The 23,797-nt window shown below is 40.7% G+C and overlaps 1 protein-coding gene across 1 annotated transcript in view; it reads right to left on the bottom strand.

Annotated features, from left to right (window-relative positions):
* Positions 1-23,797, bottom strand: part of KIAA1549L (KIAA1549 like) — a 235,780-nt gene that overhangs the window by 65,742 nt on the left and 146,241 nt on the right. The window contains exons 12-14 of the mRNA XM_084853439.1: positions 21,172-21,299; positions 8,482-8,660; positions 1,636-1,853 (exon numbers count right to left, since the gene is read on the bottom strand). Coding sequence (XP_084709565.1) covers positions 1,636-1,853; positions 8,482-8,660; positions 21,172-21,299 — 525 coding nt within the window. The remainder of the gene's footprint in view (positions 1-1,635; positions 1,854-8,481; positions 8,661-21,171; positions 21,300-23,797) is intronic.

Here is a 23,797-nt window from a genome sequence, read left to right as displayed (position 1 = left end):
ACACCAGTGACCCGGTTCCATTGGCAGCCATACATGCCCATGCCGTAACCCTGCCTCCACCATGTTTGACAGATGATGTGGCATGCTTTGGATCATGAGCTGTTCCTTTCCTTCTCCATACTTTTCTCTCCCCATCATTCTGGTACAAGTTAATCTTGATTTCATCAGTCCAAAGAATCTTATTCCAGAACTGGGTAGGCTTTTTTTAGGTGTTTGCTGGCAAAAGCTAATCTGGCCTGTCTGTTCTTGAGCGTTACCAGTGGTTTGCACCTTGTTGTGAAGCCTCTGTATTTACATTCATAAAGCCATCTCTTGACTGTAGATGTTGACAATGACATGCCTACCTCCATAAGAGCGTTCTTGACCTGACTAGATGTTGTGAAAGGGTTCCTCTTCACTATGAGCAGAATTCTGCGGTCATTCATTTTAGTTGTCTTCCGTGGTCTTCCAGGCCTTTTGCTGTTGCTGAGCTTGCCAGTTAATTCCTTCTTTTTCAGGATGTTCCAGACTGTTGTGTTGGCCACTCCCAATGATTTTGCTATCTCTCTGATGGGTTTATTTTGTTTCCTCAGTCTAATGATGGTCTCCTTCACTCGCATGGACACCTCTTTGGACCTCATGTTGGGAGTTCCAGTGCACAGCTAGCAAATGCAAATGTAACACTCAGAACCACCTCCAGGCCTTTTATCTGCTTGATTGGTCACGGGGTGCCCAGGGAACAGGCCACACCTGGACATGCAGCTGCTTGTCAGCCATTCGTTCCATTACTCATGAGCCACCAACGATGGGGGGGGGGTGTATGCCACTGGCTGTAGTTCCTGAATGGTTAGTGCCCCACTTTTGTCAAACCCCTTGAATTACAGCTGAAAGTCCTGACTTCGCTCCCATCTGGGTGTGTTTCCTTCCAACTTCAATGTGGTGGTGTACAGAGGCCAACTGCCAAAACAGTTATCCTAACTGTATATCACTCTCTTTATAAACAGCATCATGAGCTGGAGAAATTTCTGACAATGTTAACTGTACTTATGAGAGAACTTCAGCTAAAATGCATATAACATGTCCATGTTTAAAGCCAGATAACTCCTTCTGCTGCTATCCTTTTTTGTAATGCAGTTACCATCACTATTTTCAAGTCAACGCTACATGCCTGTCTTAACATGCTAACGATGTTGTTACTGAAAACTAACTGACTTTTATGTTTTGCTAACACTTTCTGTACTATCATCTATTTTTGCATCAGATACAAACCTGTACATAGAACAGTAGAGAACAGCACACTCTATCAGGATATCATCCCATTCCTGATATTAAGAGATAATGGTAATTTTTAATTCTGATCAACAGGGAAAAATATAGAACATTTTGTCCCTATAGCCATACTGCTTTTCAAAAAAAATTATTACCATCATCATGTTACAGCTTTACACCTTCATAAATAAAGCACCAATCATCTCGGGGAAATGACAACCCGATGAAGAGAAGAAAGATGGCACATATGAAAAAATCTGCATACACAAATACATTTGTCACTTCATGTTAGGACATTTAGGCAGCACTACTCCTCAAAATATGCTTTTTGGGGGGATAAAGAAAGAATTGGTGTAACAGCCTACAAAAATATACAGAATCACTCACCTGTTTTTGGGCTCTACAAATGGAGAGGATCCATCTGTATCGGGATCCAAAATATGATCTACTTCATTTTGTGCTTTTTCATACATCTTCTTTCTGTCTGCCAGGCCCTTATTATTATCAACCTGAGGAAAATCGTAATAGCCTTTCCGCTTGGCTTTCAGGCGCAATTTGTTGCGATAGTGCTCTATATCTGACTTCTGTTTCAATGCTTTGTTAATCTGACAAGAAACAAAAATAAATTAAAAAGGTAGAAATTAATCAAATCACTTTTTCATGTGATTAATGCCTTGAAACAGCGAATATAACCATAAACTTAATTCACCTGCACTGAAAGAGATATGCAGTTGGAGACCTTTTGCCAATTCTTTTTACAGCCTTCAAATAGATTACTTTTAGAAACTCGAGGAACTGGTTGAGATGCTTCATGTATGAGTGCATATTTTAATGTACTTAATTCCCAGATATTGCTAGATCCTAACCTAGACAATAATGTCTGATCCATAACTTATAATGGTGAAAATGGGGTACAATCCTGACTTGCCTATGCCAACCTCAACATCAGGCAAATAACAACAGTATTTTCAATAAAGGAACAGGGAAATGTAGCGGTACTCTCTCATTCAACTCCCAGTGAACTCACACGAGATCACTGCTCTAATTCTCTGTAATGGAAAATCACATGTTACAAGTTTTTCCAGTTCATGGAAGAGGAGTCATGCAGGTTCATAGTCTAAATGGAATGTTGGACTTACCATGATACATTCCTTTTCTACAATGAATGGAAGATATCCTCGAATGGATTGTTTCTTCCACTCACTTATGTAATAGGGAAGGTGCATGAAAATCAGACTTTTACATGCCTTCCTCTATAGGAGATCACCTCCTCCCAGTTTTGGGATATAATGTGGATTCAAAAAAACAGTAATAATTATAAGCTTACTCAACTCTCCCTATTTATAAGGGGACTGTAACTCTTAATGGCCAAATCACAGAACCACCGTAAATAAGAGACATGAAATGTGAGGCGTCCCAGGACCCAACAAACTAACCGAAAAACCCAGAGAGTCAGAGACCACCGCCTATTCCCCCCAGCAGTGAAAGACATCCATCCAGGGTGGGTAGGATACTCTCTGCCATCTGTATAAAAGGATCTTATTATGGTGAGTCCCGTGATAACATCTCCTACTCTTCCTGGCCTGGGAAAATAGGTGATACTAGATATTCCAATCTGAAAGCCTATCCTGAACATTGTTGCTGTGACTAGATTATGAAACCACCTGCCTTGTTCCTCTAAACTGCCTCAGTAGGTTCTCCAGTCCAATATGCTTATATGCATTGTAAACTGGGCCTGGAAAGTCCCTTGAAAGGGATTATGATTTCAAGACAGATAACTCCAAGTCAACCACCATCTGAAGGTGTCAGGGCCCAGCTTGAGCACTGCAGTGGGCCTTGAGAGAAGGATGTAGTCACATCCTGTGTCAGCAGTACACAAAGATGACACTGAGCTGCAATCACCTCCTGATAAGGTTGCCTGAGCTGCTAGAGGGATCTGGAATGAAATCTGGACCACAGGACTGGTTCTATGCAGGCAGTCATACGGCCTTGAATTGCCTTTCCTGTCTACAGTACATTCTCATAGATGTTATAAAGTATGTGAATGAAATCCATCCAAGAGAGCAGATGGTATGTGGGCAGTAAGTTTGATGATGTGGTTGTATTAATTCTATACCTTCCATTCTTTTGCAATCAGTTTGAGCCCTTTCTTTTTTTTCCCCTCAAGGGGGAGTGGAACCCAACAATTATTTTACTAGTTTACTAGCAACTAATGAGTACTGCATTTGAAGGACACCTGAGAGTTCCAACTCCCTGTTTAAAATAAAACCAGATGCAACAGTTAAGTAAGTACAGGGTAATGAGAATTCCCTACAGATGCAGATCAGCCCATATGGAGGCAGTCAGCTTTGGAAAAATGTGGGACAGGAGAACCTTGTATTAATAGCAATTGCTTCCATGAGCCCATCAGAGTTGTCTGTGGACCATCTGGAGAAGATACTTGAGAATGAACACTGAGCTGGTTGGGATACCCATTCAGTATCCTGAGATCCAAGGTGATATTGGATTTCTCAGAGAACTTAAACATATTTTTGCCTTGAACCTACATGGTTGAGAAAAAACATAAACTGCCTGCAGGTAAAGCTTCTCCAAATAGGTGAAACCTCTGGGCCCTTCTCCATACTAGCAAGACATAGTCATCCTGTTTGATACTATGAGGTTTCTATAATCCATACGGTTAAATTGCTGTTTAAAGGGACATAAGGAACATAGAGGGCTTGGAAGGCTTCTTCTCCTCTTACTCAGGTTGTTAGGAAGAAGCTGCTTCTTGTCCTTTGGGTCTGTTAAAAGATCTTCAGATGACTCCCCAAAAGGAGTACTTGCCAAAAAAAAAAAAAGGAGTAAGAATAAATTAACCTTAGATATAAACATACAGTCCATTTATTACAAAAAGATACATTTAGCCTGGTCACAGTTGCAGGTAGAGTCTAAGCTTGCATCTACCATCACTGGCAGAAGGCTTATCTAACTTGCATAGACCTTACAGGGAGCTACATTCCCTGTATGTGGTGCACATTCCCTGAATGTGCACCACATTCCAGGAGTTCCTTAGGACAAGGATCTTGAAACACTGTTGAATAGAGAAGCAATCATGCTCCCTTAATGGCTAAAACTGAGGTTTCATGGGACTTGCATAAGATAAGTTCATTCCTTTAATTCAGGCCTGGTGAACCTGTGGCCCTCCAAAGATGCCCGACTCCAATTCCAATCAGCCCCGTCCACCCTGGCCAATGGTGAGGCATGATGGGAATTGTAGTTTAGCTTCATCCGGGCAGCCACAGGTTCCCTACCCCTGTTTTTTATTTATTTATTTATTTATTTAATTGCATTTATATCCCGCCTTTTTCCTCTTGCAAGGAACCCAAGGCGGCTTACATTCTCCTCCTCCTCCTCCTTTTTATCCTCACAGCAACATCCCTGTGAGGTAGGTTGGGCTAAGAGTCTATGACTGGCCCAAAGTCACCCAGTGAGCTTCCATGGCCCAGTGGGGACTAGAACCCGGCTCCCCCGGCTCCCAGTCCGTCACTCTCACCACTACGCTACACTGGCTCTCTGTTTTGGTTTATCCACAGCTTTGGAACCCCAGTGTCAAGAATCAGTACAGCTACAGGGCCATTCACCAGGTAAGCCTTTGAACATCACATGAGTTCATGAAGTAAATTTGTTAAGAACTTGCTATGAAAAGTACTGCTATACTTCTCATAGACCTTGAATTCTTGTTTCCTATGGATTTGGATCTATAGCTATCTAGAGGAGCTAAACAGTTTTCCTTGAAAACTCTCCTTTGGCCCCTCATGGCTTGGGAGAAAGAGAGGTAGCTCTCTAAACTTAGCACAGTCTGGTCCTCATATTCTAGTAGCTTCAGAGAAAACGATGGGAAATGTCTCACCTAGAAGGTAAGTCTCTAGTCTCTTCCCACTGCTCCTTCTGTTTTTGAGGGAGAAGGTGTCTAATATACTGCTCAGAAAAGCAGTTCTACAACTCTTGAGTTTCCTCATCAGAAAACTCATTGCTTCTTCTCTTTCTGAAAGGGGAGGGGTCTGGCGCAGTTAACCTGTTGGTGTACTGAGGTAATTCCACTTCATGTACCCCCCCAAATATGGGATATTTTGGACTGGTTGACTAGGGCAAGTATCCAATGGGGCCATTGTGCAAGCAGCCCCTTCCACTGATTCCATTGCGCAACCAGGACCCACTGCTTGCACAATGGAAATTTAATGCTTCCTATTGGGAATCCCAAAATGAGCAGAAACATTTGTTTCTGAATAAGGACACATCGGTGGAGCTCCCTTATGTGAGCTCCACTGATCTGCACCATTCCAGAAATTAGCATTTCTGCTCATTTCCAGTTCTGCTCCTGGAATGTCATGGGCCTGATCTTTCAAGCACACATTCTAGCATTCTGACACAGGACACTCTAAATCAGTGAGACTCTTTTACTGTAGCAAATCCCATGGTAAAAAATTAATGGTTACACTCTTCAGAAACCATATAGCTGATGGTAATTTGCTATAGGCTCCATGTAACTCTAGAACAGTCAAAAACTAATAATTATAACTGTGTCAGAGATCTATACAGATTGGTTTCCTTGTTGCAATCTCTATGGCTCAGAATACAGGGCAAGGGGCTCAGAAGATTCCTGGCATAATTCATCCTAGGCCATCTAAGACCACGGTTTCTAAGTACAGGGCAAGGGTCTTGAATGATTCCTGGCATAAGCCATCCCAAACAAAGACAAGAGTTCTAGAAAAAGACATAAACAAATCTACACATGCAGAGTTTAACGTAACCTTAAAATCTTTGTTAGAACTTCCAGACTAGCTACAGAAGTCAAGGCTTTTCAAATCCAAGAGCCAAGGCAAGTTCAAGAGTAAGTCCAGAGTAAGAAAGACTTCAATGACCATAGCTTACACTTTAATATCTCTATGCTACATAGATCCATATCCATAGCAAACAAGAATTCAAGGTCTATGAAAAGCGTAGCAGCACTTTTCATAGCAACGTCTTAACAATACAAAGATCAAAGAGACAAGAGTCCAAATTAGATAGAGAGTTCAAGTCAAGAATGCCTCAAGAAACTCAGACAGTAGTAAGCCCAAACAGAAAAAAAAATTGGACAGTGAAGATGAGAATGTTCCTAACAAAGGCTCCCAAGCCTAAGCATCTGCTTAAAAGCAAAGGTGTAGCTGCAATAGCTCTCCACCTGAACAATTAATGAACAAGGAATTTTAACCCATCAACAAAGCCCCTGGCCAAACAAGACAACTCCATTCTGCCCTTCATTCTGCCCTTTAACCTGTATGACACCTCCAAAAACTTCCCCTGTTCTGTTAGGCTCTCACAAAGAAGCTGCCAGCTTCCTTTACTGTCAAAGCCAAAGCCAACAGCTAGACAAGAGTAACTTAGCTCCTGTTTTTAACTCTAAAAACACTGACAAAGATAAGTGCACACCAATTCAGGAATTCCACAGGCTGAATAAACTCAAATCCTTTCAAACCACTTCTGAACAGATTCTGGCTATAAGCTATAATGCCCACTGCAGCGGTGAGACTGAACCACAATATGGAAGCATTCAATTTCCACTGCGCATCTGGTGGGTGCTGTTTGTGGAACGGAACTGGTGGGGACGCAATGGAATCTGCAGAGCCGTAGCATCCCATTGGATACTGCCCTAGGCGTGAGGGTATTTTCTTGTAACTCCCCAACATTGTAGGAATACTCTGGGGACTGACAGGCTTGGTTAAAGGAAAGATGTGGAGAAGATATTTCTTGCTTTTCCTCTTGGTAGCCCTGACTCTGGGCCCCAGCTTTTTCTCAAAGTGGAGAGAGGATGGGGCTTCCCACTCTTTTTTGGGTCCCAGCTCATGGATGTAAGTAGCTTCTTCTATCCCATTCCTAGGTGCTTGACCAGAACCTGGTATAACTAACAATGAACAATTCCAGGTGCAGGAAGTCTCTACCACCTGCAATGGGGAGAAGAGGAGATCCCTGCCAAGCTGTATTCTCCCTCCAGGCCCTACACATTTACCTCAGCTGCCTCAGTCTCTACAGCTGTTATCGCCAGATGGGTGGGAAAGCCCCTGTCTTTAACAGCCATTTTGCTTCACTTGGGCTTAGTGTCATGCAAGCCTATTTCCTGGGTGGTGATCTAGTTCTTGGGCAATAAGGAGAAACTTACACTGCTGCAGATGGAGTTTACTGCTTGGGTTTCTGGGGACTGTACCCCTGCTTGTAACTACCCCAGCCCATTTTGAGAGAATCTCTAAGGATTTTGTTGATAGTGCAATGCCCTATCCCTTGGAGACAGGCAGAACCAGAACTGGGAGGGATGCTTCCTCACAGAGGAAGTCACATACAACTCTGATTTGCTTAAACCCTGCCTATTGGACATAGTGGGAGAAGCAACCTTTCAAGGATACCCTTCATCCACTATAGGAAAATGTTACATTTATTCACATGAGTAAACCTCTTCTGCAGTGATGTGAAGATATAACTAGTCCTTCCCTTATACCTTGGGTTATTGTTTCTGTAGAAATCCCCCCAAACACACCCTTCTGTCAGAATTACTTTCTAAGCAAACAGCTCTTTACATAAGTTTGCATAATTTTTGCAAACTCGGCTTGCTGCATGGGACATTTCATTATCCTGCAAGTGCTTGTTTTTTTCCTAGCTGCTCTTCAGGGTCAATGGACAAATATCAAATAAACATAAGTTTAAATATATATGCAAAGGAATAGCTACCAGTTATGTTTCACCTGGCTGAGGGAAACCCTTAAGATTCATCTATGGCTATGTTTTTCTACTTCCAATTGGCACAAATATTGTGACTACAGATGACCTTTGCATAGGCAATGCAAATAGAGAAAAAACACTTTGTGTATGGTTTTCCCCGGGGGGATTTCACTCCTCCCTCCCCATCTTTACCAGCCACAAAAGGCAACAGGGGAAATAGATTCAGTATGAGGGAGTGTTTTTTTTTTCCCCCCTTCAAATCCTTCCTCCTCAGAACTTGTAGCCAGAGCCTTCGGGGTCTATAGCTGAAGCTCTTCTTCCTCTTATACAGCTCCACAGGCAATCTTTTATACTGAGTGCCATAAGTCACAAAAGGTCTCAGGTCCCAAAGACTCCTAGACTTTTCCAGAGGTTTGGCTTGGCATCCAGTTGTCCAACATCCCCTTCCCCAAATGATCACACAAATGATCACACAAAATCAGTTACTGAATATATTCTTACCTCCCCATTAAGGACAGCGGTTTCCTGACTCCTGTCCGAAGCTGGGTGTGCAGGAGGCAATGCTACAGGCTTTATGGCAATCAATTGTACAGATCCAGAAGACGTGTCGAAGGGATCAATGGCAGACTTAGCAACACTATCAAAGAGCATGCTTCCCTCCTCTTCATCACTTATGGGCACTAAAATACATTAGGATTAAGTGAGCATACAGTTTTGGCCTTTTAATTCTGGATCAGAGAGAGGAAAAAGTGAAACTGAATGCACAAAATTGATACTTTCTCTACAGTAAGGAGCCAGTTCCTCCTATAATTGGAATCACCACAGTTAGATTTCTGAGAGAGAGAAACTGTTGTGGGTTTTATTTTCCATGCAAAGTGGTATATTTTAAGGAGATATTCCAATAGAGGAGGTTTTGTTTTAAAATAGACTGCACTGCAGAGCATACTGATAAATTTCATTAAACCAATTGCAAAACAAAAGGCAACAAAAGGTGAAACGATATAATACACTTTGTAGGAATCCATTTTCAGGCATTTTTCAAATGTAAAAAGAAAAATGAAAGTATACAGCAAGACCCTTTAGCTTATTTTTAATTCATTTACAGTATGGACAGTACAATAGATTTTTCCAATCAACTGGTACTTTGCTTCTAAATATTTGCTGCAGTGTATTTGCCTGTGATGCCTGCACACATCATACTTCATGATATTGTGTTGACATAATCATTGCAACCCAATAACTGGCATAACCAAGTCTTAGGCCTGGTTCAAATGATCATGAATGGATCTTTCTTTCCTCCCACTTGTACTTCCTTCCTTTTTCACACATGAGAGGGCGGGAGAGAAAACCTTATCTTTAGAACAAACCACAGATCCCTATTATGTATGAACTCAGGGAACTGTGGTTCATTCCAACCACAGTTAGTAAAAGCAAACAAGGATCAAACCGTGGTTTGATATTATGATTTGTTAATCACTTAGATATTTTATTATATTTTGTGGTATATAAATATCACAAATAAATAAATAAATAAATTTAACTGTGGTTAGAATACAGAGCACAGTTCTCCAAATTCATATGTAACAGGGAACTGCAGTTTATCCTAAAAAGTTAAACTGAAAGTTTTTTCTCTCTTCTTGTACACGAAGGAGAAGACAGGGTGGTGTGTGCAAGCCCAAGGCTCATGCAGGCTTGTCCAAGATTTTCTAAGCCCTGGCTTCGATCAGTCTTCCCCAGCCTGGTGCCCTCCAGATGTTTTAGATTACAACTAAGCATTCCTGACCATTGGCCACACTGGCTGGGGCTGATAGGAGTTGAAGTCCAAAATATCTGGATAGCACCAGGTTGAAGAAAGTTGGTCTAGATGATTGTTTGAACTGGGGAATAGAAGCAGGCCATAATTTCAGCAAATTTTCACCATCAGAACAGGCAACTGTCAATAAAGCATAACACAATGAGTGTTGTCTGATTCACTAAATCCAGGGCAAAGTCATGAGAGTAAATATTGCTACACCTATTTCCTATCTACACCTATTTCCTATCTATGGGTTATTTCACTACCATGAAATAACCCATCATAGGTTAGTCATATTTTAGGAGGCTCTTTCTTTTAGGAGCTACTATGATATAATTGGCTAGGACTAAATTCACCAAAAAGGAAAGATGAGGAAGGAATAAAACAGAGAGTAAGCAGAAGCAGACACCCATGTGTTTTCTTGTTTCTCTACACATACACCTTTCCCAGAAGATGGATTTAGCATGCACATGGCTGGAGAGAAGGAACATAATTGGGAAGAGGGATCACTATTTGTTGTACACTCAACCTAATTTCACCTCTTTGGTCTTGTTTCAAAGAGCTGTTTGACCAGAGGCAACAGTGGGACAAAAGTACTGCATATGTATGCTATGAGTCAAACCACTTTCATAATCTCTTAAAAATCTTGTATATCCCCAGCCTAAGAAGCAGAGGCAACAGAGGTCAGGAGGAGGCTCATGACTGCTAACTTCTAAGGTCTGATGGCAGTCTTCATTAGGGCTGATTTAGTGGGGGCTGAGGGGTCATAAACACACATATGGGGGGGTCACCATGGTCATAAACACACATATAAGGCACCTGCTAATACACCAGGTATTTTACCTGCTCCTTACAAAACAACATATCCAATGACCCCATAAAGTTTAAAGATGACAAATTACTTGGCATGCAGATTAGGTTTCCTAAAAATAACAAATACTTTCCAATACTTTAATTATATTCTTTATTCTTAAATTAGTAACCACCTTCAAATAATAAACCAGATGCTGCCGCTCTCAGGTTTACTTGGCAAACAGGATTCCTCTGAATTATTTTGGAAAGATAAACCTACTTTCTCCTTATTTTTAATTGAATGCATAGGAGCCAGAATACCAAATTGAGTACAGATGCTACCAAACTAGTTTAATTAATGATACTATGAAACTGAGCAATATTTGTGCTGTCTCCAGTATGATGCAAGAAGAAATCACTTTCTAGTAGAAATTTACAGAGCTTTATTGCCAAAGGTTTATTTCCTCTGAAAATATATTGTTTTTTAATTACTGCAAGAATTGCAATGTAGAGTCAATGTGTCCCATCAAGAAATGAATTAGACCTGTTCCTACCAGTAGAGTACTAGATGTTTAGGTGGACAATATTTCATAGAAGACACTTAAAATATGAATCTCATGTAAACACATTTTCTGAGTTTCTGCAATAGACTGATATAACTTACTGAATTGCTGAGAAGTATAAAGGTTATGTCAGGCATCTAAATAATTTCCTGAGGGTTTGCAAAATTGTGCATAAATCAGTCCTCTCAACAGCTTTCAGAAAAGAACTATGCATTTTCTAGCTTACAGATACTAGATTAATTATCTAATATGTAGCCATTGCCCGACATCATCCTACCAATAGGGAAGATATTTACGTTCAATCAAATGTGAGGCATAGCTTCCTTCTAAAATTATTTTTAACAAGATATGAAGTTGCATAATTTACAAAATAAATGATACATTACAAGTTCCATAATTAAGTTTTTCTTCCAAGAAGCAGAACACCATGGTAATTTTACTCACGCAACCCCTTACTTCTGGCATCCCCAGTGTGGATGCCACTGCACCCATGAGACCATGCTGGTGTGACCACCAGGCTCTTGTGGCCTCTCACTGCTTTTTTCCCCCTGTGCAAGTGAATGGGCAGATTTCTCCATTCACTTGTATAGGGAAATGAAGCTGCACTGTTGAAAAATGGCTGGTGAGAAGGAGCACCACCAGCAGCTATTTTTTTGACAGTGTAGCTCTCCTCTGCCCCCCATGCAAGTCAATGAAGTTATAACTCTGAGTCATCACTAGAGGTGGTAAAGTTCTGAGATAGTTCTACTTCAGGGACTTGTTCTTTTTGCTTTGCTTTTCCAAAGGGAAACATTAAAAAATTATCTCACCACATTTGCTGTCTGACCTTTTCTACCACCCCAGCATTCTACCGCTTCATATATAGATCAAGCATAAGTAAGTGAAGATCAAGCACTGCTATATATGTTTCACTGATTAAATTTCATCAATGTTGTTCTGTAGTTGTAGGTCCTTGAGATGATTTGCAGTGGGTTCTATCCAATAAGCTTCATCTGCCAAGAGAATGGCTTCCATCACTGAAATGGGAGGAGAAAAATTCCCCCTTCCCACTGAAGCCCTCCACGTGGCTTCAAAAGCTGAACCAGAGGGTTGGGGTACAACTTGGAGCAGATTGGGAGCAGGGGGAGAGATAGTTTTCAGATAAATTTTACAAATCAGCTTTATGCTTACTAAAGGTACTATATGGACCTAGTTCTTTTGCACATATCTGCCTCTCCCGTTTACCCAACTTTTTAAGACTGTAAGCCTGAAGGCAGGGCCTGTCTGTTTTTACCTAATTTCATGCAGCACTAAAGATGTAGGTGCTACATTAATTGTTGCTGTTGTTATTGTTATTATTACTATTATTAATGACTTAAACAAGTAGTCACTTTCAGGACAACTTTCAGGACAGCAAGGCTAAGTTCTTTTATTCTGCTTTAAGAAGGTACCTGAAGCCAAGATTGATGGCACCTAACAGAAGAACAGGAATCCACTGGCTTTCTTACAGTAGCATCTGTAGCTTTTACAGGTGTGCCAGGCACATAGTGGCAACTGGAAACCTTTTCCAAGGCAAAAATATCCTGTGGGGTGGCAACCTAGACTTCAGAGGGAAATCTAAGGGTCACAGCTGAACTAAATTGTCCTAATATATTGACAAAGAGCTTCTCATTTATATTATATAGTCCATTTGATTTGTTAAGTATTTTCCCACTCTTTTAGGATGGATCAATATGATTATTTCCACTTCACAAACAGGAAACTGAACCTCACGGGCAGCAATTTGTGATGGCTCCATAATAAGCAGTTTTTGTCCACTCTTTCCACTTCGATATTATTACTGCTGCATCATTTTATTGGTTTTAGCTGTTATGGAAAATCAAATGTGTTTTAAATATATAAGTAAGTACTTGGCATAATCCTTCACTAGTGAAGGCTCTGTCTCCCCTCAAGGATCCTCTTAACTGACTTGAAGGAGACCCTAGGAATCTTGAATAAAGACAGAACATGACATCTGTGGTGAGGCTTTTGTTTTATACTGTTGCACTTTCCTAGCTCCTGTGCTCATTGCCATAAATGGAAACTCACTGGTGAATATAATAAGCTAACTTTCTTCTTTTTCTGTTTCTGTATTAAGGTTGAAGAGTGAGCGTATGTCATTATCTTTCTGAACAATAAAAGCAATCTAACCTATCTCGAACAAGTTGTCTGTGTAATTCAGTGCATTCTTGCAGCAAGACAGCCGCATCTCTCAGCCTGAGCTAAAACGTAAACAGGCAGGGAGCAAGTACCTGCATTTGATGGACAAGTTGGTTTAACCATCAAGAAAGTATTTGCCATATTTTTAGACCTTACACTAATACAAACTGACCAAACAATGTTATCATATAAATAATAAGCAAGCACAATCCTTGCATTTAGTTAGTGCTCCACAAATGAATATTGATTTCAAATATTTATATCTAATGTTTCAGTACAGATTTTCATGTCCATCGTAAAATACAGATTAAAATAATACATCATAAAAACAAAACACCAAGGCTAGTATCATTATTTAAACATGAGGAAATGTTTGTTCCAGTCTAGTGACATAAGGAAACTGGAAGCTGAATTTATCTCTCACTCTGAATAAAGCACTTGTTCAGTAAACGTCACTTAATTATAAACCTGAATTCTGCACTTGTGTTTCAATCTCACTGACACATGAACGATAAAATCAAGATGTGGTTTACAAATGTTGGCAAACATAAGCTGTCATTTAGGTAGGCAATGAACTGTGAGCAAACACTATGGACAGCTGTATGTTTGCTCTTAGCTACCCCTTGCACAGTCACTTCGCAAAGAGTGCTCAGAAGAATCTAATTAAGCTCCACCATCATCACCATCAAATCCATCAATAAGCTGAAAGGCCCTCACATGAACAAAAAGACCTTGTGTTGGATCTGGGTTCCAATTCCGTCAAGTCCCCAATCAGATTCTTTTGATTACCAAGATGAAACAAGCCAGTTGTGCAAAAGATGACAATTTATTGATAGAAAATGGATGCAGAATATATACATGCAAAGGAAGTTCACATGTCTTTCCAGCTAATCAAGCTTTCATAGCTGGGTGTCTATCTGGGTCCCCAGGATAGATGAAAGGCTGTTCCTTAGGGGCACACATTTCTCTAGGCTGGTAGCATGCATGTTCCTCCTCAGAGCAAGACCAAAGTGTGGGCCAGCAAGCTGGATCTTATAAGCTTCTCTGCTAGATGCCTCGTTCTAGTCCATTAGCAACACCCCTCCTCTCTCAAAAACCAACAGAGTAACACACACACACACACACACACACACACACACACACACGAGAAGCAGGGCTTCCCTCTTACCCAAAACGTTCCAGCCTAAGAATTTAATTGGCTTCCCAGAGAGCCAAGGAATATAGGGAGGGATTCTCAGAGCAGAGTGAGATGAGATACTACTCCCTATCTCAGACTGGTGAAGTAACTAGGCATCTTGCTCAATACCAATTAACAGTATGTGAGAGGCTCGCTCTAGAAGCGCCCCCCCCCCAATCATGGGGCCTACTTTTGTTAGCTAAAGCCTGCTAAACTCTACTGACTGTGTTAAACTACACAGGTCTCTATGCATTTATCAATGTTTTCTGCTCCCCAACCAATCCACTACAGATCTTAAGAAGTCACTTCCTCAGTGTCATGACCCCTAGCTCTTGGACTTTCCAGTGTGCAGCAGGAGGCTCTGATGAGGATGAGGCACAGGCTGCTTCTTCGAGGGTAGGATAGGCAGTACCTTATTCAGGGCCCTCCTGTCCAAAAGACACAGCCCTGCCTGATTCAGAGAAAGAGTCCCTGGCAGAACCTCCATATCCTCACCCTCGCAGAAGTCTAAGACTGCAAAATTGGACAAGGGCCTTCTGACTAACCAGTCAACTCCTCCAGGAGCAGGAGTCTTTTCAATCTATATAAGGCTTCAGCTGGCATTAGTTCCCTGCTGAGATGATATCCTCCTATTATCCTAGTATGAGAGAGTTCCAACCAGCAGGACCTGCTTGGGGCTATCCAAGTTCTGGTTTTCCTCTGCCTAAGAGGGGTTCTGCCTTGCCCATCATTCTTAACCTATCTACCTTGACTGGAGTATATCTCCTTAACTTGACTTTGCCTACTGTGACTTGACTCTGCTTACTAAACTGGACCTGCCCTGATCTATCAGACATTACCAGCTTCTGCTGTGAGCCTCAAGTAACTACAGAATGGAACATTATGGTCCAACACACCTAGGCATGGTCTGAAGGCACTTGAGGCAGCCACCTTGCTGAAGCTAAGCAAGTCTACGTCTGGTCAGTGCTTGGAGGGGAGACCACCTGGGAACCACATGTAGCCATCTTGAGTTCCATGATGGAAGAAAGGTGGGATATAAATGAAATAAATAAATAAATAAATAACATGCCCATCCACCTCAGCCTTAGCAACTGATGGGGGATGTACTGGATTGCCCATATTCTGCCATCATTTCACAAACTACTACAGTGGTTGGGAAACCTGCTGCACTTGCAGAATGTTGCCATGTATCAGAGCTTCAAAATGCACTTGCCAGAATACAGCAAACTTAATTATAGAAGCCTTAATTTAAAATCGTAGAGCCTTAACTACAATTTTTACATCTATGGCAACTGGTCCTCAACTTAACACACTTTCATGGGGAGGGCAAGAGATGTTTGAGTACCACAATCTGATGAATACCACGAAGGGGGAAGAAGGATAGAAATAGCTTTCTTCTCAAGTTATTATTTTACTTTTTGCTTGTACACAGCTCAATGGCATCTTTATATTAATTACATCTAACCATTCTTTCCAAAGCTCAGCCACACTAAGCACTTACTAGACTTTTTTGGAAACGGAAAAAGAAAATAAGCTAGTTACTATAGAAACTACGGTCCACTGAAATATTCTGCGTATTTGCATTGGCACTCTTTTGCTGCTGAGATTAATGATGTTTCTAGAAAAGCACTGCCTCTTGGGATTGCACAAAGTGTCATGGAGCCCACCCCAACCCACCTCCCACTTACAGAACAAACATTTTCAGGCCAAGGTTATAAATGCCTCTTGGCAGAGAAGACTGCTAAGCTGTAAAGACAACAAAACCCTCAAGTGCATTTGGGGATCTCTCTGGCTAAAGCTTGGGATCACAGACACTGTGTAAATAATCCAGAGACCAAAGGACCCTTTTCAACAAGGTGGCCCTCTGCTGTTCCCATGTGTGTACACACAGCTAGTGATAAAGAATTCACTGAAAAATGTATTAAAAGACCAAGGACACATAAGGCCAATAGGACAGCCATCTCCAACGTGATGCCCCTGGGCGCCATTGCGCCCACAAGACCAGGCTGAAGTGCCCACCATACTTTCCCCCTCCCTTTGTAAGTCAATTCCTCCATTAACTTACAAAGGGAAGAAAAAGCCCCTCCTTGCCAGAAATCAGCTAGAGGAGGAGTGATGCCCACCCCCCACTAAGGACTTTCGAGGTAACAAGGTCTGTTATACCTCACTGCTTACCATTTTTGTAATAAGTTTATAAATGCAGTAAGTATTTGTAAACTTATGAATGAGTGACTATTTAACAACCACATAATCGTATTTTCAGAATCCTGGCCCTTTTCAGGTGTTCTCCTATTGTACTCCAGTCACCACACACTGGAGCAAAGTTCTCACTTTAATGCAAAGCTCCCCGAGTAGACCTGAGGGCACATATAGCTCATACAGTTTACAGGCTTCCCAGTTCACGACAGGGGCTATTCCATTTGTGCATTATAGCTCTCCATGCAAAATATCACCAAAATAGAGATGTCAAAAGGTTTTGTGAATGGTTCCTACCACCCCCTGCATTTCAGCTCAGTCCTATTACTTTACAAGTCCCTTTACACCCTAGCTGCCTCAACTGTGGTCTGATGCCCCACCCATCTTTTGAGAGAAAGAGAAACTGCATGAGTGATGCCTCCATGCGATTAGGTGTCAGCATGGAGTGCCCACTTCATATGTGACATCATCTCTCTGGGGGCATCGCTCCTCCTCCATGCAGTGACTTATGTAAATTTGGCCAAGTCTTGGGGACTATAAAGAATGCCTAAACTAAATAAATCCAAAAGAACTGTGAAAAGGAACGCAATTTTTCAAACCACAAAGAGAACAGGGGTGTTTAAAGTATGTCAGTGGCAAATGTTACTGTATCCTTTATTGGGGAAAAGATTAAATGGAACATTCAGTGATGTGTGAAGAACTGATCTATATCATTAACCTATCAAAGACAGGGATTTAAATAAGTTTTCTCTTTAAAATCCTAATACCCAATCCTAACTGTAAATGGCAGGCCAAGTCTCCTAAAATATTAAGTCCCTTGGTCAAGACTTCCTGCTTCTACTAGTTCATCTATGTCCTATTTGTCCACTCAGAAATGCTGATATGACATGCTGAGCCTAATTCAGGGAAGCTTTTAAGAAGAGTTACATTAAAGTTTATCCTTTAAAAGTAACCACGAAATGTTGTCACTTTCCTCTCTAACTAAATGTCAAAGGAATAGGATCTAAAATTGGTTTGTTACTATGACAACTAATGAACCAGCCTTAACTTTGAGCCCCTAAATCAACCAATGTGAATAGCAACGAGTTATTCCAATTTTCATATTCTGATTTTTATTTTATTTTTTAAAGAAAATATCTGACTTTGGATACATACATTAAAGGCTTACTTAGCCAATCTACTGAAGTATTATCCAACATATAGCTTTTGGTTCTTGGATATTGCAGCTCGCTACTTGTATTTGCCAAGGGCAGAAAAAGAACACCAGACTAACCAGTGGCTTTTTGATCATGGAGGTGCTCTGATGAGTAAGTAGAGCTTCTATGCATACAAAGAAATAACCATTAATTTCAATGGCAGGGAGCTCCAAACATTTGCCTCTTTGAGCAGGCCAAGCTGCTCCTGCCATTGGAGTGAACATCTCATGAAGCTCTGAACTTGTCCATATGCTGCTGTCAGGAGCTGCTAGGACTAGAACCAGAAACGTTTGGTTCTGTGTGTGGCTGTCCCATGTGGTAAACTATCAGAACTGCACCTTGGAACAGTGAAATATTCTCAGGCTCTGAATTGGCTCTACACACCCAGATTAGCTATTGGGCCTTCCTCAGTAGGACAGACTATAAGCAGCTTCCTGTCTGGGCTGGGACCTTCTCTGAGCAACAAGGTGCTCCTGCCTCTGGTGTGTGCCTACAAGTCTCTCAGCATGGACTCCCTGGCTCAACACCTGCTTCCCAGCTCACCTCTCATGCCTGCCTACAGCTCAGCCTTGACAGCCACATTTACACTTAGTACTTCTTTAAACAATATGCAGGCATTAAGAGATTATATGGCGTGCTTAAACTTTATGTACAGCAAGGATGAGGAACACGAGGCTCTCCAGATGTTGTTGGGCTGAAACTTACCTCACTATTGGCTATGCTGGCTAGGGCTGATGGGAGTTGCAGTTCCACAACATCTGTAGGGCCACATGTTTCCCACTCCTGATGAACAGGAATCCAGTAAAGTCACATAAGGATTTCTCAAGTTCTCCCTTTCTCTGCTTTCTAGAAAAAGGCGGTTGGTGGTAGGGAGTCATTTTCTGTGTATTCAGATAGCACATTTTGGGTGAAAGATGCTCATTTGCACTAGTGAGGGATTCACTAGACAGAGCACAACACAGAACACAAGTCTCTGAGAGCCTCTGTGCAGGGAAACAGATCAAGCCACCATTACCCCTTTCTTCTCTGGCCTTAAGCAACATATTTCACTCAAGCAGCTGTACATTCTCAGAGCTGGTTAGCTACCTTTCCCACAGAACTCCTTCAGTATCTTGCACATCACTACTCATTACTCACTACTAACCCTTCTTTCCTTGAGAACAGAACAGGCATAGAGTGATATTTGTACCTTTAAATCATTAGCTATGTTCAAAGTAACAAATACCAAAAATAATGGTATTTGGTACTTAGACAATAGTGTTTAGATATCCAGCTAGTACACCTTCACTGATGGAAGGATCCCATCAGCAGAACAAAGAGGAAGACCATTTTTGGTGTTTCCTCCTCCCTGCAGGCCCTGTGGCCTCCTCTCAAATCTGCTCCAGAAAGTTGGGGGAACACAGGGGGCTGCAGCAGGGAGGAGAAATCACAGAAAATCATCCCCATTCTGCTGATGGAAGTTAAATATCACCTATTTTAGCCCACAACTCCCATCAGACTTAGCCAGCATAGCCAATGGTGAGGGATGATAGGAGTTGTAGGCCAAAACATTTGGAGGGCCATAAGTTACCCATCCTGATTGATACCTTCCCAGTGAAATGTTTATAGTCACTGGGTTGGATCCAGACTTAATCATGCTTGAAGTAGACCCACAAAAATCAATGGAACTGAAGTTACTCATGACTAACTCATCCCATTGATTCCAATGGGTCTGCCTGAGGATCCAAAGTTTGGATCCAACCCACTTTAAATGCAAGGATGCCCTCTCCAGCTTTAAATAATAATGTTATAGTGAATGACTGGTTTCAAGACTACTTTCCATTATGTTCAGTCTAGGTTACATTACAGTTGTGGTGAATGTTGATTAAATGAAATATTAGTACAACTCTAATTAAGAAACTAAAAATCTCTTACCAATTTTCTTTGAGGATTTAAAACCTAAATGCCAAAGAAAAAACAAACAAAACAGAAAATAACACATCCTCACTAACATATTTCATACAGACAAATGGACAATAAATGGTGTTTCATAAATGTTTCCAGGAAAGATGTTTAAAATGTGGACTAAATTTTAAACATTAAGAAATAATCTGTGGAAAGCTACATGCAGTTTTCTTTTCATAAAATCTGCAACATTTTGAACTTATGAAAATTGCTCCATCTGTTAGTTTCTGTGTATAGTTCACTAACTATAGGTAAGTTTCTGTATATGGTTAATCCTGCCAGTGGAAGATTTCACAGTGACTTTAAATGCAGAGATTTATGAACAATGGCACTGCAGTATTCACAGTTTACACTGCCATGATGAACCAATTTACTCAGAGGACTACTCCACAGTTCAATGGATCTTTTCCAAGCAAGTTGTTTGAGGATAGAAGCCAAACAAACATACAAGTTCTAACATCTACCACCACTTATGTATCTTCAACAATGTATTTATTCTGCTTGTAATGCAAGCACAATGTTATACTTTGTGAAGCTACATTGGTGCAAAAGTTAGCACATTTCTTTCTGCACATCTTTAGGTGGGGGGGGGGCTGCAAGTTTTGAGATTGAGTCATTCACTGGTAACCAGACAGCAAAAGAAGTGATGACACTGATCTCAATATACAACATTTACAATATACTACATTTACAACTCAAAAAGAACAAGCAAGCAAAGAAGAAAGAAAAACATCACACAGGATGCTAGAAAGTAATATCCAATTGTCATTAAATATAGCTGGTAGACAATCCCAGAGCTTGCAACATCAGTATGAAAAATGAGACTCTAAAGATCAGGATGGCCTTCAGTTCAGGGCCATAACTAAGGTAGAGCAAAAGGGAAGATATCTGAAAACAAAGAGCAAGTGGTACCTTGAAGGGACATCATACCTTTTCACACCCAATTTTGCCTAATTAAGGCATGTTATTGGATCAAGGACAATTGAAAACCACACTGAAATAGAAATAAAGGTCTGTGTGCCACAGATACAAATCTAGGTTCATGTATGCAAACCACTGTGCTCTATTTTCTTAATGCCCTGTGAGAACAAATCCATGACTGCAAAGCCTCTAGGGTCTGAATAAATATAGAGCTCAGTGATAAAGGGGTTGCTTTATAGAGCACAAAAATTTGTATAAACACAAGGACAAAACATGGTTATATAGAAGAATAGATGCAAAAAGGATTATTAAACTCAGGGCTTTTTTTTTTTAAGGGTGGTTTGCAGTGCTGCCTTTTCTGTAGTAGCACATCTCCATGGGAGAAAGGGCAGGCATATAGCACATCTTTCATCAGGAAACATTTCTCACCATTTCTCTTTCTTCCCTCCTCTTTTGTCACTTTCTGCTGTGCCATTACTTTCTGTGGAGAGCCTCTGCCTGAATTGGGCTGTCCTGATTCGTTGCTGATGACAGAACCGTTCTCACTAGGTGACCTGCTGCAAGTAACCATAGCAACAAGGAAGAAGACTGTAAGTTTCTCCTGCATATTCCTCATTTTCAAGGTTATTGCATTTGCTTGGCTTGCATCACTGACTTTTCCATTCTGATTTTTATACCAAAAGAAATATTAAAAATATCTTGCAATAAAGAAACACAATAAAAGCAAGGATTTAGCCACAATGTATTTGTTATAACAGCCCAGAACTGAGAAAGATGTCTATACATTCACAACTAAATGTCCCTTCTTTATAAACTCATAGTGATAAAGAAAATCTTGTAAAGGATGAAATGACAAGTTCTTTTTCATACAGAGGCCATTAAACAATTTTGACTGCATAACTCTTTGTCCTAAAAAGAATGTTAAGAGAAAGAGTTGAGCAATCAGCATTGTTTAAAGGCGTCTTCATGGAAAATAAATATTGTCTTTTAATCCTTTTAGCACTGTGAGTCTTCACTGTGACTGAATGTCACTGTGAAGAGACATTCAGTTGTGAATATGTATTCACTATAGTTTTTGTACAGTTGTATGCATATACAGCATGTGTAAAATTTATGTACTGTATGTATATTTTTAAACAATAAAACGAACAACAGAATATAGCAAGTTCTTTATCCAAACCTGCAAAGAGATTGGAAGCATCCGCTTCAATTTTCAACTAGCCACAGTTTGCTGTAATGTCCGACAAACCATGATACATATGGTTTATTAAAACAAGCCAGGATCCTTAATCACATTTTAAAGTTGGCTTGTTTCAATAAACCATGGTTAACACTAACCACAGTTTGTCTGGGTTCAGACATAATGACAAACTACAGTTGGAAATAGAAGCAAATGTTTCCAGTCTCTTCCATATGGCTATGCCAGAGGTCAGACAAGGGGAAGGCATGCTCGCTGTGTGCACAGAAAGCTACACTATTACATGTGACCACAGTCTATTGGAAGATGTATACCTCTAATTATCAGGTGCTGCAGACAAATATCAAGTGATCACCATCTCTGTCATGCATGACTGTGAACTTCCTGGGGCATCACTCTGGCCATTCTCTGTCTCTGTTCTGATGCCATTTTCCCCTGAGATTATATGAAGGACAGAAAGGGAGTGGGCTCCCTGGTTTCCTCACCACAGGGAAGATTTTGTTTTTATTTGAAATGAGACTCCCCTGGACCCTGGCAAAATTATATCCTAAAAGTTCTACTCCCAATCTACACTCTGATGCGTATGTGTGCACATGCGTGCATGTGTGTAATATCTGGACAGCCCCTTGAAGACACTGGCCAAATTTGCACATAATAAGTAATTACTGGGAATGACCACAGTGGTGCTACATGGAGTCCTTTCACTCCAGCCTCACTCCTCTTTTTGTGTGAGTATGTAAAACTAATCAGGAAGTTATAGCTTATCATAGCACCTCGACCTGGGATCCTGGTTTGTTCCCCCCAAACAAGCCAGGGTTTGTAAGCTAAAAACAAAGTCTTGGTTTTTTTCTGACAAACCCTTGCTTATTTGGGAGCAACAAACCAGGATGCTGGGTTCAGATGTCACAATAAGCCATAGCTTCCTAGTTACTTTTACCCACTAGTGTAAAGTTACAGTAATCCAGGAATCCTAGTTTATGACATATTGTGCAAACATGGCCAATCTGTTGGAGCCGACAGATCAAGCAAGGCTATTCTTATGGTTATTTTACACATATAAAACAGAAGGAAAAATTGTGACAAATAGCTTTGAAATAGGCTCGCACAAACTGCCAAGCTGCTTTCAAGTTCTTGCCATTCAGAAATTGTGAAGACACTTATGTACTGGATTTCTCACATTGATTTTTCACACAGTCTGAGCATAGCTGCTATTCAAGACAGCACATCTGTGTCTTTTAAGTGTGAGAGATATGAGATGCAGCTCTAAGTATTCTAGCCAAAGACCTAGGTGATAAATCATAGTAATGTTGTTTGTAAAGTGAAAATTGGTTGTACTATTGCAAACACATTTCTTAGATAGCTCCCTTAGCAGTACTGATATTAGTAGAACTGAAGCAAATCAACAATGACTCCTTTATTGTAATCGATGTGGGGTAATCTACTGTTGGCCAAGTAGGAATGACAGTAAAAGCATAACACAAGGGCATTTTGGAACAACTATTTGACAAGTTTAACTCCATAATTAAATAATGTGTTGTTTGACAGGAAGAAAACAGTTTCTACAGCTGTCAGATAGCCTCAGATGTGTGGTGAGCACTAAGGCAGCAATTACCTGGTAATTTAGCAAAACTTTAAATGTTCCTCTTAAACTTACCTCTTCTGTGAAGTCTTCATTTTTCCTCTTAAGTCTTCACCCCCTACTGAAAGTATGAGTAGGTGCATTGATTTCCCTGTTGCCCTTGCTTCTGCCTTTCTTGCCCTCCCTTTTTGAAATTTGAACTGTAAACTCCTAGGAGCAGGGACCTGTCTTTTGGCTTATGTTAGTCTGAAAAGTGCCATGCTAAAATGAAATGAACA

This window comes from Heloderma suspectum, chromosome 1, assembly GCF_057233095.1.
Source record: "Heloderma suspectum isolate Gila_16-S chromosome 1, 16-S_ref, whole genome shotgun sequence".
In the NCBI taxonomy this organism is placed as follows: domain Eukaryota; kingdom Metazoa; phylum Chordata; class Lepidosauria; order Squamata; family Helodermatidae; genus Heloderma; species Heloderma suspectum.
The sequence above is the reverse complement of the archived record's forward strand: the minus strand, read 5'-3'. Positions and strand labels throughout refer to the sequence as shown.